Here is a 17318-nt window from a genome sequence, read left to right as displayed (position 1 = left end):
AACTGAGAGTAGCTTCTTCCTTATCTGTTTTTAAATCTCTGCTGAAAACCTATTTGTTTTCATTAGCTTTTAATACTTTTTAATGTCTATACTCTGTATGTTATCTATTTGACTTCATTGTTGTCTGTTCTAAATTTATACATGTAGTTTCTTTGTTGTTTTCCCTTTGATTTTTAGCTTATGCATGTACAGCACTTTGGGCAGTCATGTGACTGTTTTTAAATGTGACTTATAAATAAATGAACTGAACTTAATGTGAAATGTGTTTAAGTAAATAAAAGCTTAAATTTAAATCTGTTAATAGAAAGTGAAAATTCTGAAAATGTTGACTAATTTGGGCTGTCAATGGATCAAAAAGATCTTCATTTATGTTCTGAAGACGAACGAAAGTCTTAGGCTACAGGTTTGGAACAACTTGAAGGTGAGTAAATGATGACAGAATTTTCATATTTGGGTGAACTATCCCTTTAAATGGTAGTACACACACACACACAGACACGGACACAGACACAGACACACACAAGCACTGGGAGACATTTTTTCTTAAACATCAAACATTTATTGATTTAATTTTAAATTTAAAATCTGTCATAGCTGTCATGCTTTTGACATTTAAAACATGTCCTCTTAAATACAACCCCAAATCAGAACAAGTTGGGACATTTTGTAAAATGCAATAAAATCAAGAATCTGTGATTTGTTAATTCTATTTCAACTTTTTTTAACTGACAAAAGTACAAAGAAAAGTTTTCCAATGTTTTCACTGACCAACATAATTGTATTTTGTAAATATGAACAAATTTTGATGGCTGCAACACACCCCAAAAAAGTTGGGACAGAGACATGTTTACCACGGTGTCACTTCACCTTTCCTTTTAATTACTCTTTTTAATCATTTAGGAGTTGAGGATACTAATTGTTGGAGTTTTGCTAGTGGAATATTTGCCCAATCTTGTCTGATACAAGACAGACGCTCAACAGTCTGTGGTCCTTGTTGCCTGATTCTCCTTTTCATGATGGGTCATACATTTTCCATAAGAGACATATCTGGACTGCAGTAAACAGGCAGGCACATCCCTTCTATGGTGCAGAGTGTCTAGAAACCACTCAGTTTTAGCATGTGCAGAATGAGGCCTGGCATTGTCTTGCTTCCCAGGAAAGGTGTCATCTTGATGGCAGTTTATGTCTCTGTACAATCCAAATACATAAGAAGAAGAAGAAGTTTTATTTGTATAGCGCCTTTCCAAAGCTCAAGGTCGCTTTACATGGTACCTTTATAATACATTTAACACTGACGCACAACTTTACAATCACAAAGGACACATATAATCACATTTAGGCGAAGTACATGTTAAACAGATATGTTTTTAACTGTGTCTTGAAAGCAGTCACTGATGAGATATTTCGAAGTGAAAGGGGCAGTGAATTCCATAATGTTGGCGCATTAACACTGAATGACCTTCCACCTACTGTAGATAATCGAAAACGAGGGATGGACAGTAAACCAAGTTCAGTTGATCTGAGAGAGCGTGCAGGACGGTAGGTGAAAAGTAGATCAGACAAATATGGGGGTGCAAGACCGTTTAATGCCTTATATGTTAAAAGCAATACCTTAAAGTGGATACGTGATGAAACAGGCAACCAGTGAAGGTCATGAAGCACCGGAGTAATGTGAGCAGAACGCCTGGTGGAGGTGAGAACTCTTGCTGCTGAGTTTTGGACGTACTGCAATCTTGCAATACGTTTTTTGGGAAGGCCAAGAAATAAAGCATTGCAATAATCCAGACGTGATGTGATTGATGAATGAATTAAGAGTTCGGCGTCAGCTAAAGTGAGAGATGGTCTTAGACGAGCAATATTTCGAAGATGAAAGAAAGAGTTTTTAACAATGGAAGAAATATGAGAGCCAAAATACAGAGTTGAGTCAAATAAGACACCAAGGTTGCGAGTCAGTGATGAAGGCTTTATATGGAAACCATCAATATAGAAGGACTGGTCCATCCTTTTGACTGAAACTGGAGAACCAATCACTAATATCTCAGTTTTATTATCATTTAATTTGAGGAAGTTAAGGGACATCCAATGCTTTATGTCCCTGATGCATGCAGTGAGTGAGTCAGGCAGGGATGGTCTATCGGAGCTGGTGGTGAGGTAAATTTGGATGTCATCTGCATAGCAATGGAATTGTAGTCCATGCCTGCGTATGATGCTACCAAGTGGGTGTATGTAGATGATAAACAAGAGTGGACCAAGAACCGAACCTTGAGGAACGCCCCGTGTAAGTAAATTGGTGGCAGAATTATGACCTTGTATGGTGATATAATACCTTCTGTCAGTGATATAGGAAATAAGCCAGGAAAGAGCGGAACCAGTGATACCAATATCAGAAAGCCGAGAAATAAGCAATTCATGGCAGACTGTGTCAAAAGCGGCGCTTAGATCAAGGAGCATCAAGATGTTTATTAACCCTGAATCCATCGATGAGAGAATGTCGTTAACCACACGCAGAAGAGCAGTTTCAGTGCTGTGAGATGGGCGAAAACCCGACTGAAAAGGTTCAAAAAGACCATTCATATCCAAATAAGAGCGTAATTGAGAAGCAACAACCTTTTCAAGGATTTTGCTTAAGAATGTTAGGTTTGATATCGGTCTGTAATTGTCCATGTCTAGGTGATCAAGGCCAGGTTTTTTAAGAATGGGAGTCACTGCAGCGGTTTTTAATTCCGCTGGGACAATGGCACGGGCTAAACTACAGTTTATCATGTGAGTTATGAATGGTGCGACCTCGAGGACGCACTTCTTAAGTAGAACAGTAGGTGTAGGATCGAGCCGGCAGGATGTAGAATTTGACTTCACAATTAGGTCACTTATGGCAACAGGAGTAGTCAGAGTAAAAGTAGAGAGAGGGTTTGACAAGTGGGCTGGTCCAGTTATCATTAAGTTTGAGTCGCTTGTATGCTTGTTTTTGGTGATGGAAGAAGTGATAGACATCAATTTGTCTGAAAAGAATTTAGAGAAGCGATTTACAAGCTCCACAGAGCCTGACATAACATGTTGTGGTGGATTTGTTAGTTTGTTAACCATAGCAAAGAGTGATTTGGGTCTGCACGAGGAATTTCTAATAGTGGAGGAGAAATAAGTGGATCTTGCATTGTTAAGGACGGTCCGGTAGTTGAGCAGGTGTTCTTTAAAAGCTAAAGAGTGCACAATGAGTCCAGTTTTCCTGTAACAGTCTTTCTAGACGGCGACCCTTAGTTTTCATCATCCGAAGTTCAGGAGTGAACCAGGGTGAGGCACGAGTAGATGGAACCAGTCTAGTTTTAACAGGGGCATGCATATCAAGTATTTGAGACAGAGCATTATTGTAAATACAGCAGATTTCTGATGGATGGTTAGACAGTAGACATTCTGATACATGCCTCCATGTCATTCAAATACATGCCTCCATGTCAATGTCACCTTCACAATAATGCAAGTTACCCATACCGTTTGCAATGATGCACCTCAATACCAGCATAGATGTTTGCTTTTGCACCTGTTGCTGGTGAAAGTCTGGTTGGTCCATTTGTCTTTGGGACTGAGAACTCAGTGGCCATTTTTTTCGAAAAACAAGCTGAAATATGGACTCATCTGACCACAGCACACATTTCCACTGTCTTCTAGACCATCTGAGATGAGCTCAGGCCCAGAGAACTCGCCGGCATCTCCACACAGAACTGATGTAAAGCTTTCTCCTTGCGTAACAGAGATTCAAGTGGCATTTCTTGATGCAGCATCAGACTGTGTTCAGTGAAAACGGTTTTCCAAATTACTCCTGAGCACATGTGGCTGTATTTAACAGATTAGCATGATGGTATCTTGTGCAATGCCATCTGAGGGCTCAAAGGTCACGCACATTCAACAGAGGTCTACTGCCTTACCCAACACAGACTGAGATTTCTCTGGATTCCCTGAATCTTGTGGCAATATTATGTATGGAAGATGATAAAATACGTAAATTCTTTGCAATCTTGCATTGAGAAATGTGATTTCTTTAATTGTTTGACAATTCTCTCATGATATTTGGCACAAAGTTATGAGCCATGACCCATCTTTGCTTAAAAAGACTGAGAAGCACTTTTACACCCAAACACAATACCCTCAACTATTACCAATTCACCTGCTCATTGTGGACTGTTTCAAAAGAGTGGGATAATCTAATTTGGATAATCTTTTCACTTTTATTTTGTCTCTGTCCCAACTTTTTTTGGGTGTGTTGCAGCCATCAAAATCAAAATTTGTTCATATTTACAAAATACAATTATTTTGGTCAGTGAAAACATTGGAAAACTTTTCTTTGTACTGTTTTCAGTTAAAAAAAGTTTAAATAGAATTAACAAATCACAGATTCTTGATTTTATTGCATTTTACAAAATGTCCCAACTTTTTCTGATTTGGGGTTGTACTACAGAATCTTCTAAGGTGGAATATAATTATACCATCAGTTTCATATAAAACAGTCTATTTTAGATTTAAAAAATGTATATCCTAACTCTAGGCCTCATGTTATTGTGACAGATAGCAAATTGTGTGTTTAAAAACACAATAGGTAGAATTACGAACAGCCAAGTATAATCAAGATAAGATGATACAAGTGACAATATTAAAGTATGACAGAAAACATCAACCATGATCAATAAGGCTGACACATAATGCACAAGAGAAATCAATTGAATTAAACAAGGTCATATTGGTGTGCACAAAAACACAAATGTATGTTTTACAGCCAACACAAACTTGACAAGAGAAGAACTGTGATGATAGATATAGTGGATGTGGCAGCAGATGAAGATGCTGAGGAGGGCTGTGATGTCACAACTCTGCCATTCAAGGGCTGAACTCCTCTGAAGTTGTTGGTCATCAGAACTAAAGGACTTGATTTGAAAAAGGTAGTTGTGCTGAAGCGGTTGATCTGTTTGGAGGAATAAATTCAACTGAGTGACTTTAAGGTTTTTACCTCAGAATATGAAGAATGTTACCATCCATGATGTTTATGAATTACTCTACTACAGAGTTGCCTTCACTTATCAAGTCCTGACTGGCTTTGAAGGGATCTTTGAATACAGTCCAAATCACAACTTCATTGCAGTTAGGTGTGGTAAGAGAGCCTTGGTACCGGTAATATTTAGTCCTGTTCACGCCTTCAAGCAGGCTGTCCATTGTGATTTGATTCATGATGTCTGATGTTGCATTACCTAAATACACAAAAACGTCAAGAGGGTGTAAGGAAACTACTTGGCCGTCTTCAGGTTTGTGCTGATTTGTTGTTAAATCATAACAGTTAAGAGAAATTAACAAAATATAGCACGTTTTTTAATGGTATGAATTGCAAGACTCTTCATGCTGATAAAAAGATTCTGTTACGTGCTTGATGCTATAGGTATAATTGCATAACATTTAAGTGAAATTTAATTGCTGCAGGATATGCAATAAACAGAAACAACCGATAAAATAGAAGAACATACAGTACGGAGTACAATTTATCAGAAAAAAGCGAACAAGTTACACAAAATATGAATAAAATAGAATACAAACATAAAAAAACTAGTGTCACCAAATTGATGAGGAGATAACTTTTAAAAAACGATTCCTGTAACTGATAACCCAAAAAACACAAAACTAACTAAAGGTTGTAGAAACAAAATCTTCAGCGTATTCAACGCTTTACATTAAAGGTATAGCGGAGGATCTTTCCGAATTTTAGAGAAGACCCGCCCTCTCCATTTTTTTTAAAAAATGCACATATTCGCAACACTCTGTCTATTTGCTCCCGAGAGGGAACGCCTATTCGAGGACTCAAGACATGATTTGCAATGGAGAAGTAGCTTGTTGCATTTGTGTAATAAATACTATGGTGAACACATTGTAATTATCGAAAATGAACACACAAGGTTTAGAATATTTCAGCGTGATACCATTTACCATTTGGTCATAAGGCTACTTTAGACAAATTGAGATGTTTACCGTGTCTGCGCGGTGCATGACTTGTGCCAGGGCTAGCATCGCTAATCATAGCTTACATTAACTTTTACTAACAGTGATTTTAAACGGATTTCTCCAAATAGTATGACAAACTTTACCTGTCTAGTAGAATCTTCGCGACTGCGGCATCAGTGGGAAGCCTAACCTGTGCTTTTAGCGCACGCCAGCATGTGAAATATTCACCCAAAATCACTCTTGTCTTGTTTCTATATTCTGCGGCCTTTCTCTTCTTATCATACACTTCGTATACATTTTTTCTCTTTCGACCCTCAGCCATTTTCAAAGGAATGGCTGAAACCGTAACTCATCACACATAATACACCTGAAAGTGCGCATGCGCAGAAAGCGAAAACTACATAGGGACGAGCACGTACCATATCACCAGAATGATTGACACTTAGGTGGACCAATAGTATAGGCTACCCACCCGGAAAAAGAAAATCCTCCGCTATACCTTTAACTAAAACCAAAAATACAAAAAGTGGCGATCACTCTTGACCTAACTAACAATGAAGATATAACTGTAGATGTTTGAAAATTTCTGTAAGAACATCAATCGACAGAATTAGAAAGTGGCACAAACCAGCAACGAATAGTAGTAAACAAGTAGTAAATTCAGAATTAGGTAATTAACAAAACAAACATTATCAAGTGGCAAGACCACAAACACACCACGTTCGTAACTTTGGCTAATCAAGAAAAAATACTACACGACTTTGGGCTCTGATAATGTCTGATGTTGCACTTAACACAAGACTCAATTACTAATTCTGTATCAGTGAAGACTATCAAACTGAGATAATATTTCCAATACATATCGTTAATCAAAGTACATACCCAAAGAGAGTTTGAAGTTCAAGATCATATGATCATATGATCATTTTCGTTCCTTCAGAGCAGTTATCGCCTGTCTCACAGTCAGATCTTCGTTCTGAGCTTTAATCAACTCCGGTTGAGACAGCAACTGTAAAGAATTAAGCTCCAACCTGGTGGGATAGGCATAAGCTTCTGGTATGGACTCTGGAGGGGCTCCTAGCTGTTCCACGTATCTGGGATTGGCTTCCAAGGACACCTGAGAACTCACTCTCTGACATATGGACTTTACACCAGACATAGGTATGTCCCTCCACTTATTAGCTTCATCCTCATCCACGAATCTCCTGGACAACAAATCAGCATCTGTGTTGTTCTTTCCAGGTCTATACTGAATGCTAAAATCATACGTAGCAAGAGCTGCTAGCCTCCTGTGGCCTGTTGCATTCAGCTTAGCAGATGTCAACACATATGTGAGTGGGTTGTTGTCGGTTCTGACATGAAACTTAGCCCCATACAAGTAGTCGTGGAACTTGTCCATGACTGCCCATTTCAATGAAAGAAATTCCAGCTGATGAATGGGGTACCTTTGCTCTGCTAGTCTCAATTTTCGGCTTGCGAAAGCCACTGGCCGCAATCCCTCCAGGTGCTCTTGATATAACACAGCCCCAAGGCCCTTCAAGCTAGCATCCACATGGAGGATGTAGGGCTTACTGGGATCTGCAAAGGCTAAAACTGGAGCATGGATTAAGCAATGAATTATCTGCTGAAAAGCGGATGTGCAGGATTCATCCCATCGATCTCCAAAGGGCTCGAATTCCTTGAAGCAGGTAATGCTCTTTTCTTTGCCTGCCTGCTTTCCTTGTTGTGTCGGCGCATAGCCCTTAGTAAGCTCAGTCAATGGCCTAACAATGGGAGAGTAATTAGCAATGAACCGACAATAGTATCCACAGAATCCTAAAAAGGATCGCAGGGATTTCAGGTCCGATGGTTGGGGCCAACTGATCACAGCCTCAATTTTATCAGGATCTGTTGCTATCCCTTCATTGGATACTATGTGTCCAACATACTTCACTCGGTTCTAGCAAAAATGACATTTGTCAATGGACACCTTTAACCCAGCCTCCTCCAGGTGATCCAGTACTTTCATGAGCTCTCCTCATGCTTGTAAGGGCCACCCATTGGCCCAACGACGGAATTCAATGGTATAGGCAAAGGGATAATGCCTGTAGGTCTTTTCAGCGTTCTAGTGAAGTTCACTTAATTTATTAGAATTTCGTTTCAATATTACTTTAGCTTTATGCTTAATCTGACTCCAATTTCGAATGCTAATCAAACTTAGATTGTATTTCTTCTTAGGAAATAATCATAAATATTGATTATGAGTTAATGTAGATCTTTGATTATTCTGGGCATTCCATAATTTCAATATATTTATTCATTAAGGGACCCGATGCCGCACAGAGTCACATGCCCCGGGTTTACGTGGATCTCACGGACCCAGCCCGCCAGTCTGATCTTGGTCAGAGGGTGCAGGGTTTGCTAATACCTCTTAAGTCGGTCGCCTACTGCTTACTCATAAATAAAAGTGTGGTTTATTTAGCGACTTCCGTACAACTTGCCAAGTCAGTGATAGACAGTAATCAAAAGGTCTTTAGATGACGTGCCTACTGCTCCGTTCATATGCGCCTTTAGTTTGACCTATCCTGGACAGAGATCTGCGGTAGCATCAGCCTCCTCATAATTTTAGAAACAATGATTCAGAAGAATGCAGAATAAATCAAGGGTAACATTTATTTTTGTCAGGAAAAATGTATCATGCTAATTCCACAAGTAAATGATTAAAAGCCAATTCAGAAATAATAAATACATAACATAAATTGCTCAAAGATGACTCTAAGAGTAAGAAATGCATTCCTGACAGAGACACACAGTGGTGTGTGAGTGTAGACTGAGTCCAAGACTCGAGAAGCCACTGACACAGCACTGCATGGGGGTTTTCCTGGTTAAAGTTTCCCCCAGACTGCTCTGTTACCTAGCCTTAAATACCCAGACCAGAACAAAAGGGTTGTACCAACATCTTTCAGAGTTTGCTTTGGGTCAATTCCAGTACCCAAGGGGGTAGCACCTGGTCTCGGGGAGAGGGGAGATATCTTGAAAGACATCATAAATGGAGGAGAACAGGATTCTCTTAAGTTCTCAATGTTTCTTATAATATCAATGACTGCAATGAAATGAGAAACTGCAATGAAATGAGACATTTAAAATGAACCCAAATATGAAAAAGGAAAAACAATAGATTCACAAGATACATAATACGTGATATATAGGCATTCTTAGTGAACTTTTGGTGACTTGACTGGGGGAGAGGGGGGATACAGAGATAAGGGGCAAATGTTTGGACAGGACAATGTCCTGTTGCTCTGTCTTTGCGATCTTCTGTCCAGGGTGCGTTTTATGGCTTTATTGCAGGGTGAGTTTTATTTTAACAGGTAAATCAGTTCTTACATGCTCCTCCAGAGTCCTTCCAAAGACTATTAAATCATCTAGATACACCAAGACTTGGAGTAGGTTCATGTCCCCGACAACTCTCTCCATTAGTCTCTGTAATGTCGCTGGCACTCCAGTGACCCCTTGTGGCATCCTCTCGAATTAGAAAAATCCTAATGGGTAGATAAAAGCATTTTTTTCCTTGTCGGCTTCTGCCATGTCTATCTGATTATAGCCACTTCTTAAATCGATAACAGAAAACCACTGACTACCTGCTAGACAATCCAGTGCATCGTCAATTGTGGGTGTTGCGTATTGGTCGGGAACAGTTCTTGCGTTCAGGGTTCGATAATCAATACACATACAGATGGATCCATTCTTTTTCCTTGCAATCACGATTGGGGATGCATATGGGCTGCGTGACTCTTTAATAATACCAACAGTCAAGAGGTCTTGGAGACGTTTCCTCACATCGTCTATATCTGCGGGTGCTAGGCGCCTAGAGCGCTCTCGAAAGGGTCTTGAATCGGAAAGCCGTATGTTATGCTCTACTCCCTTAGCGTGTCCTACATCCCACTCGTGAAGCGAGAATACTTCTTTTGCTCAACTTTTGTTGCAGTCTCTCCCTCCATTTTTCTGGAATGGGTGAATCCCCAAAGTTGAACAGTTTTGGATCAATCATCTCATCAACAGTTTCACTCACAGGAGAAGGGCTAACCGGGTCTGCTAAGTACAAATGGCCAAGAACAGTCCCTACCGGAATGGTCACTTCTTTCATTCATTGGTTTTGCAAGGGCACCAGTAACTGACTGTTTTCCATTGCCTCACTTGGCACTATGACGGTTTGTACTAACACTACAGCCGGAAGCGAAGTCACAGAAGAAGCATCTAACATCAGTACTGTTTTCTCAAGAGGCTCTGCCATTTCCACCTCACAATTTGCGCACCACTCACCTCGGGGCGAGAGACTCAGGGGTTCCGGACCTGGCCACTTCACACATCCAATAGCATCATCGATGACAAAAGGTATAATAGCGATCGAACAAGATGAAATTTCCTTCTCTAAGGTGGGCTCAATTTTAATACCCAAGATATGTGGAATATCTGTCCCCGTACAGACTGGCGTTGGTGCCAATGATCACAGCAGTCTGGTTAGGGCTTGTAGGACCAGGGCAAATCAGTGCCAGAACTGAAAGACTTTCTGAGCCACCCGTGGCTTTCTTTAGGAATTCAATGTTCACTACTACATACCCTATATACAGATAACTGGAGTCACTTAAACCCCATACAGCCAACCCAGACACAGGATGGATTGGAACCTCAGGTAGATATTTTCTGTACCACTTCTCAAAGATTATGGTCACTTGGGACCCACTGTCCAATAAAGCAGAGCATGGCTGTCCATTTACACGCAACTGTACAGTAGAGGGGGGTCCAATCAGTCCTTCTGGAATTTGCCTTCCACCAACTGAACTAACAGCACTCTTTTTCGCTGAACAGGAGGTATTACTCTTTTCTGTTTCTGAGGGCATTTCTTTTTGTCCCCATTTCATTTTTCTGTTTGACCGAATCAATTTTTGAATGACTTTATCCTTACTCTCAGGATTTTGACATTGTGGGGCAATATGCCCTTCCTCTCCACAGTTGTAGCAAAAATGTACTGCTTTCTTGGACTTACCAGGGGTTTCTTTGGAGCACTAGCATTCAGAGTGAGAGCAGAAACTCCATCTTGGTGACAGTTTTTCCCTGTGACTTTCCGTTGTAGGCTCTTCACTTGCTTCCTAAGAACAGCAATTTCTCCTTCCTATTGAATGTCACTGCTATTTGTTTTAAGACTGGAGGTTGGTTTGTGATCGACCTCAGGTTGTGACTGAGTTACCATTGTGGCAAACTGAGACTTTTACTCTTTGATCTCAGCTTTCAGAGTTTGAATCTCTTTATGCTTACCATCTGTATCCAAACTGTTATGTGGATGCAGGAGATGAACCCAAATGCAGACAGAGTGCAATGAACAAAAGGTTTATAGGTAGCAAACAAGAAAACAAAACCCACGAGGGGGCAAAATACGGACAGGGCAGGGAAACTTAGACTGACAAGACTAGACTATGACTATACGAAAACAAACAATACTACTAATAAAATCTTCACAACGACACGGCCTTCCACAAAGTACTCACAGGTAAGATAAGCACGGAGAATGATACACACATTGTTTGACACAATGAACCGACACAGGACAGCAAACACAAGGGGATTAAATAGGGAACACTAATGACGAGGACAGGTGAAACTGACTAGACAATGGCCCAAGCAAAAGGCCATGTGCTTGTACACAAAACATGGGTCTGTCATGATTCTGCCACAAGACCAGAGAAATCAAAAGAAATGATGGCAGAATCATCACAAGGAGCTTCATATTCTTCTTGAGCCCGGATTTCACTTAACAGCTCAAGAAAATTAGGAGGTTTTGTCTTTCTTTCTCGAAGTCTCAAATGCAGCATCATCATGTCAGCACCAACGGTACCTCTCAGCAATTGCTCCACACGTACTCTATCTCGCAAGTCCGCTGGTCATCCCACCCCTTTGAACCACTTTGTTTAAGGCACGTTCCAGTATCCTTAAGTAATGAAGGAGACTCTTTGGAGGGACACTCACTTTCTTCCACCATCAAACATGCTTGTTCCATCCAGTGTTCAAACGGTCCCTCACCTGCAGGGGTAGGTATTGCTCCAGAGAACATCCTCAACCGTCTATATTAACCTCCTATTTCACTTGAAGTCTTTCCAGTCTTTTCTAACAGATCTCCAACAGCACGGATAATAGCATTAGGCGAAGATTTTTCGGACGCAGAGGATGAAAACAAGGCTTTAATATCCTCAACTTTTCTCCCTTCACTCTCGAGTAGGGTGTGCACCTTTCTAGCAAAGTCCTCAGAACTAGCATCACCTCAGCTTGAGGTAACAATTTTCCAAGGTTCTGCTCCAGAAACAGGTAAGACTTCAGGGGGTAGTAATTTTGGATCAATTTTCTCTTTACTCTCACAGAGAACAAGAAAACACTTAGGATTATGTCTGAACATCCTACCTCTTACTCGTACACGGCCCAGACACTTGATTGACTGCATTGTTTCTTCGACCTGCGCTATTTCCAGATCTTCAGGTATAATAACCAATAATGCATGGTCTTTGTTCAATGCTTCTCCCCTGCACCAGCCCCTAAGCTCTTCTCTAAACTGCTGCATTTTGTGTTTTTTTTTTTTTTTTTTCAATTTAAAAAAAATCAAGGGTTATCTTTTTCACTGTTAAAGCTAAATAATATCAGGGAGAGCTATATATCACAGCGGTGCCTCCATTTATGTAGCACCCTCTCCCTGAGATTTAAGCGGGAGGGGCCCTGGGTTAGTTTATTGTTAGATCTCTCTAAATAGCCTCTGAATATTATTAACTTGATTTCAATAAACCCTTATCTCAATATTGGTGTGCCTATTAACAGACTAAAATAACCACAAAGTCTTGTAAGTGAAATATAAACTTTTAGAAGTTTACTCAAATAAAATAATAAAATTCAAATAGCAATAGAAAATAAAATAAAAGTTAACCCTTTACAATTTTACAATAAGAGAATATATTCTCCTTTCAAACTCAAATCAACAATTCACTGATACAACACTTTATTAATATTCCCTAGAGAATAATATATCACTCTTGTGCTTTATCAATATAACATAAGATGGACAGTAAATACACAAAATACCCTTTCAATACTCAAGTCCAACAAGTCTTTGTTGTCTCAACACAAAGGGTACTGTTAACATAAACCTCTCACCGCAGTTATCAAAAACACCCGGGTGTAAGAGTTCAAAATTTCAACAAATGAAATAAATACCCTGTTGCAGGCCTGATACGATGCTGGGGTTCGTTGAGGCACAAAACAGATTCCCGCTTCGCTCAATGAGCAAACAAAATAAACTGCTGTCTTACCACTGTGTTAGTTAGAGCGGGTTTTCATACGACGCACTTTCAACAAAGGGATTACGGTCCGTGATGAACTGACTGCAGATCGGCGAACTCGTCCAGCGTTGCCAGAGGAACCACTGAGAATTCCTGGTATCTCAGGGCGCTATCTGGGATGTCTTCTGTAGGTTCGGTAAGAGAAGCGACACACGGTAGTTTTCCACAAACGCGGCCTCGCTAGTCTCTCACGTGTGATTAGCACTGTTTCTTGAGAATACGTGCACTACTCGGCCATTCGACTATCAAAGGGGAAATTTCTTTCCCCTCACATTCAAACAACGTTATACCAACATTAAATCAGTCCTTGTATGGACAACCGTCATAGGATGTTATTTTTACACTCAATCTAACACTCAGACAAGTTGTATATTTCCGCCCTAATTTCTTCCTCCCGGTCTTCCTTTTTTAAAAGACGCGCAGTTCCATCCTGACCAACCACTGGGCACACTACCGACACGTTCAAAACGCTCTGTGCACGAGAAAAATGCTAACTTCCGGCTTGAGGGCGGAAATTTGGTACTTCGTTTCCGGTTGACGTCTTGTTTACATCAGTGGACCGGCGTTAAGTTAGTTTAATCATTCGCAATGGACCTAAAACATACAAAAACCCAATTCACTTTTCAAAGGGCAGTCGGTGGTAATAACCACCATTGCTACGTGCCACTATGTACCGCCGGGGGGAGATTCAACACAACCTTCAGCTTCCATAGTTTCCCAAAGGAACTTAATTTACGCGCCCAGTGGCTTGTTAAAATCAGAAGGGAAGGTTTCACCCCCACCACCAACTCCAGAGTGTGCAGTCGGTACTTTGAGCAAGAAGAGATAGTAATATCTTCTTCTGGAAAGCGTTGTCTTCGACCTAAGGCAGTTCCATCCTTGTTCGGTTGGAATAATTACACTAAAAAAAAAACAACGACCCGGAGTTTGGGAGCGCCGCCCTCGAGCAATCCAGGCTTTGGACCGTGCTCCAGAGGATGACTCCACCGTGGACATGGTGACTGAGGTGGATGAAAACACACCTGTCTCTGGTTGTGCTGAGTTGGCTCCGACACCCCTGATGCAAGACAACGATTACATAGGCAGCTCTTTCATCGTGGTCGACCGGATGAAATTTGAGAACATGTCAAGGCAGATCGAGGAGCTCACAAAGCAGCTCGAGTCACATCATTTGGAGAGATTTGGGTTGCAGCGGTTTGCCACATCACCTGATGACTTTCTGTACTATACCAGGTAAGAAAACAGAGAATTCACACCATCACATTTGGTGTATTTTCTTTTCTTTGTTCTGTTAATAATACATATTTTATGAATATATACATGCATGTCACGAGACAGATCTATCCCTTCCAACAACGTCAGCCTCATCTCCGCTGACGAAGCAATAAAAAACTTATCATCAGCAGCCGGTGATGTGATTATCTTTAAAGTTTCACGATAGCTGTATAATAGTTTTGCTAGATTGGATTTTTGTGTTTCCATACAATGCGTGTGTGGTGAGTGTCTGATGTGTGTGGATTTTGACTGTGTGTTTCAGTAAAGAAGAATAAAATATTATGAAGGAAATATAATTAACAGATCTAGAGAAAACAACGCTAGATTCCATGTTCACAACTTGAGGATGTTTTGATGTAATCTGAATGCCATCAATAGAAAAACTATATGATATGTGCTGTTTGTATGCAGATTTCCATCATATGAGCATTTCATGGCCTCTTGGAATCTAATCCAAGAGGCAACGAGCAGAATGGTGAGAGTCACCAGTGGTCAGAAGAACCTTTCCACCAGTACATCCACTGAGAGCCCTATAAACAGATCAACAGTAAGTTCTACAATAAACATATACTACCAGCTTGGTCCATGTAAATTACACATTTTGCACTGTTAGCTGTGTTTTGTTTTTTGCTTGCTCTGGCACTCTTGTTGTCTGTGCAAGCAACTAAAGTTTCCAATTTTTAGATTACATACACCCCCACATGCACTGCATATTTTAATCACCTTAGTTTGTGTATTTTATCTTTGTTGTATAGTGTTTCTATCTATTAATAATACGGTAACTATTTTCCCCAGAAATTGCTGCCAATTGATGAGCTCTTCCTCTTCCTTAATAATCTATCAACCGGCCGTACACAAAGGGAACTTGCTCACAAGTTCAACATCCACAGAGCTACAGTGAGTCGAATAGTTGTGACGTGGTCCAACTTTCTATATACTTTACTTGGATCTCTCTCGATATGGATGACAAGCGGATCAGTGAGAGCAAACTGCCCCACAGATTTCTATGGGACTTATGAAAACACCCAGGTCATCCTTGACTGCACAGAAATGAGGTGCCAAACCCCTACCTCCCTTCTGCTCCAAAGTGAGGTATTTTCCACATACAAGTCGCACTGTACATTCAAAGCGCTTATTGGCATGTCCCCCCATGGAGCATTGACATTTGTGTCGGCACTTTTTGAAGGCTCCATCAGTGACAAGGAGATTTTTCGTCACTCCGGCATCACCTCCCTCCTAACACCCGACATGGAAGTTATGGTAGACAAGGGATTTCTGATAGATGAGCTAGTTTCAGGGAAAGTGCATCGCCCAGCTTTTATGTCCAAACAGGATCAAATGTCAGAGGTGGACGTCCTTAAAACCCAGGCCATTGCACGTCTGAGAGTCCAGGTCGAGAGGCTCATTAGGAGGGTCAAAGAGAACAAACTTTTTGACACGGTCATCCCTCTCTCCATTTGTGGGAATATAAAACAACTGTTTACTGTTGCATGTCTCCTCACTAATTATCAGTCAGGACCCCTGGTCAAGAAATGGATGGTCTGATTTTCTGGTGGCCGGATTTCCTAATCCATTCTATAATAAACTTAGACACCACACTCTCCTGGCAAAATAAAGGTCAGTAACACATCACAGGATGTTTAACAATACTCATACAGTTTTGGAAATTATTTGCTGTTACTCTGTGAATAAAACTGCTTTACTTTTACAGTGTTGTCTACAGCTTTGTTCTGTGTGCTTCCTGTTGACTGTGATAGATTTTTTTTAGAAGACCCATTTATTTAAACTGGCTTTTTGATTTTTTTTAGCACTTTCATATTTTATCTTAAGGTGTTTTATATTTTAATAATTTAGTTATATGGTTTTGACGTGTTTTTATATATATATATATATATATATATATATATATACACACATGTGATTCTTGCTCTGTATTGTTCTGTATTATCTGTTTTTGTGGGTTTCACAGTTGTAAAGCACTTTGGTCAACCTGAGCGTTGTTATAAGGTGCTTTATAAATAAATTTTGCTTTGATAGATTTTGTAAAAATGCAAAGACCATTTCTCTGTTCTTCAGAAAGCAAAAACACATAATAGATTTCAAGTGAACTTCCATTTCATAAATGGTTAACATGAAAGTGTCACTGCCCTTCAATAACAATGCATACAAAGGCACAAATGAACATTTATAATATGAGAAATGATCAAGGTAATTATGCAAGATAACAACAGATTTAAAGGAGTCTTCTGTAAAAATTTGCCGAAAACTCAGGAATGACAAGCAACCAATTTACGCCACTGCCAGGTATTTGTCCATGTACACGTGAAAGTAGAACTTATCTATCCCACGCTTCATTTTTTCCATCACACTCTGATCCCTCTGTATTCTTTGTATGACAACATCATCTTGAGCGGAGACGACATAATCGCACCAACTCATTCCAGTGACAAGTAGTTGGCCCTGAACTTGCCAATAATAGGCATGAGTTGGTTTGAGCTGCTATGAGCCATTTATGACCTTGAGATAAGATGCGTCTACATAATTTGGAATGTTTGGACATTTTATTTCCACAAGGCCAAACTGAGGCTGCTCTAAGGGGTCAAAAACAACCCCATCTGGTTTGGCACCAATCCATGGTGCATCCGGTTGTACCACAAACCCACAATTGTAGTGGTTCACACGTTTTATCTGGCAATATTCCCAGATCGC

At 40.2% G+C, this 17318-nt stretch overlaps 1 protein-coding gene across 1 annotated transcript in view; it reads right to left on the bottom strand.

Annotated features, from left to right (window-relative positions):
• Nucleotides 1–4502: 4502 nt before the first annotated feature.
• LOC143714789 (carbonic anhydrase 4-like) overlaps nt 4503–17318 on the bottom strand; it is a 37962-nt gene continuing 25146 nt past the window's right edge. Inside the window, exons 8-9 of the mRNA XM_077206228.1 lie at nt 5047–5234; nt 4503–4951 (exon numbers count right to left, since the gene is read on the bottom strand). Coding sequence (XP_077062343.1) covers nt 4760–4951; nt 5047–5234 — 380 coding nt within the window. The 3' untranslated portion in view covers nt 4503–4759. The remainder of the gene's footprint in view (nt 4952–5046; nt 5235–17318) is intronic.

Source organism: Siphateles boraxobius, unplaced genomic scaffold, assembly GCF_051911475.1.
Source record: "Siphateles boraxobius isolate OS27281-9 unplaced genomic scaffold, OSU_SipBor_1 55, whole genome shotgun sequence".
Classification (NCBI taxonomy): Eukaryota; Metazoa; Chordata; class Actinopteri; order Cypriniformes; family Leuciscidae; genus Siphateles; species Siphateles boraxobius.
Note: the sequence above shows the minus strand (reverse complement) of the source record. Positions and strands in the feature narration are given on the sequence as shown.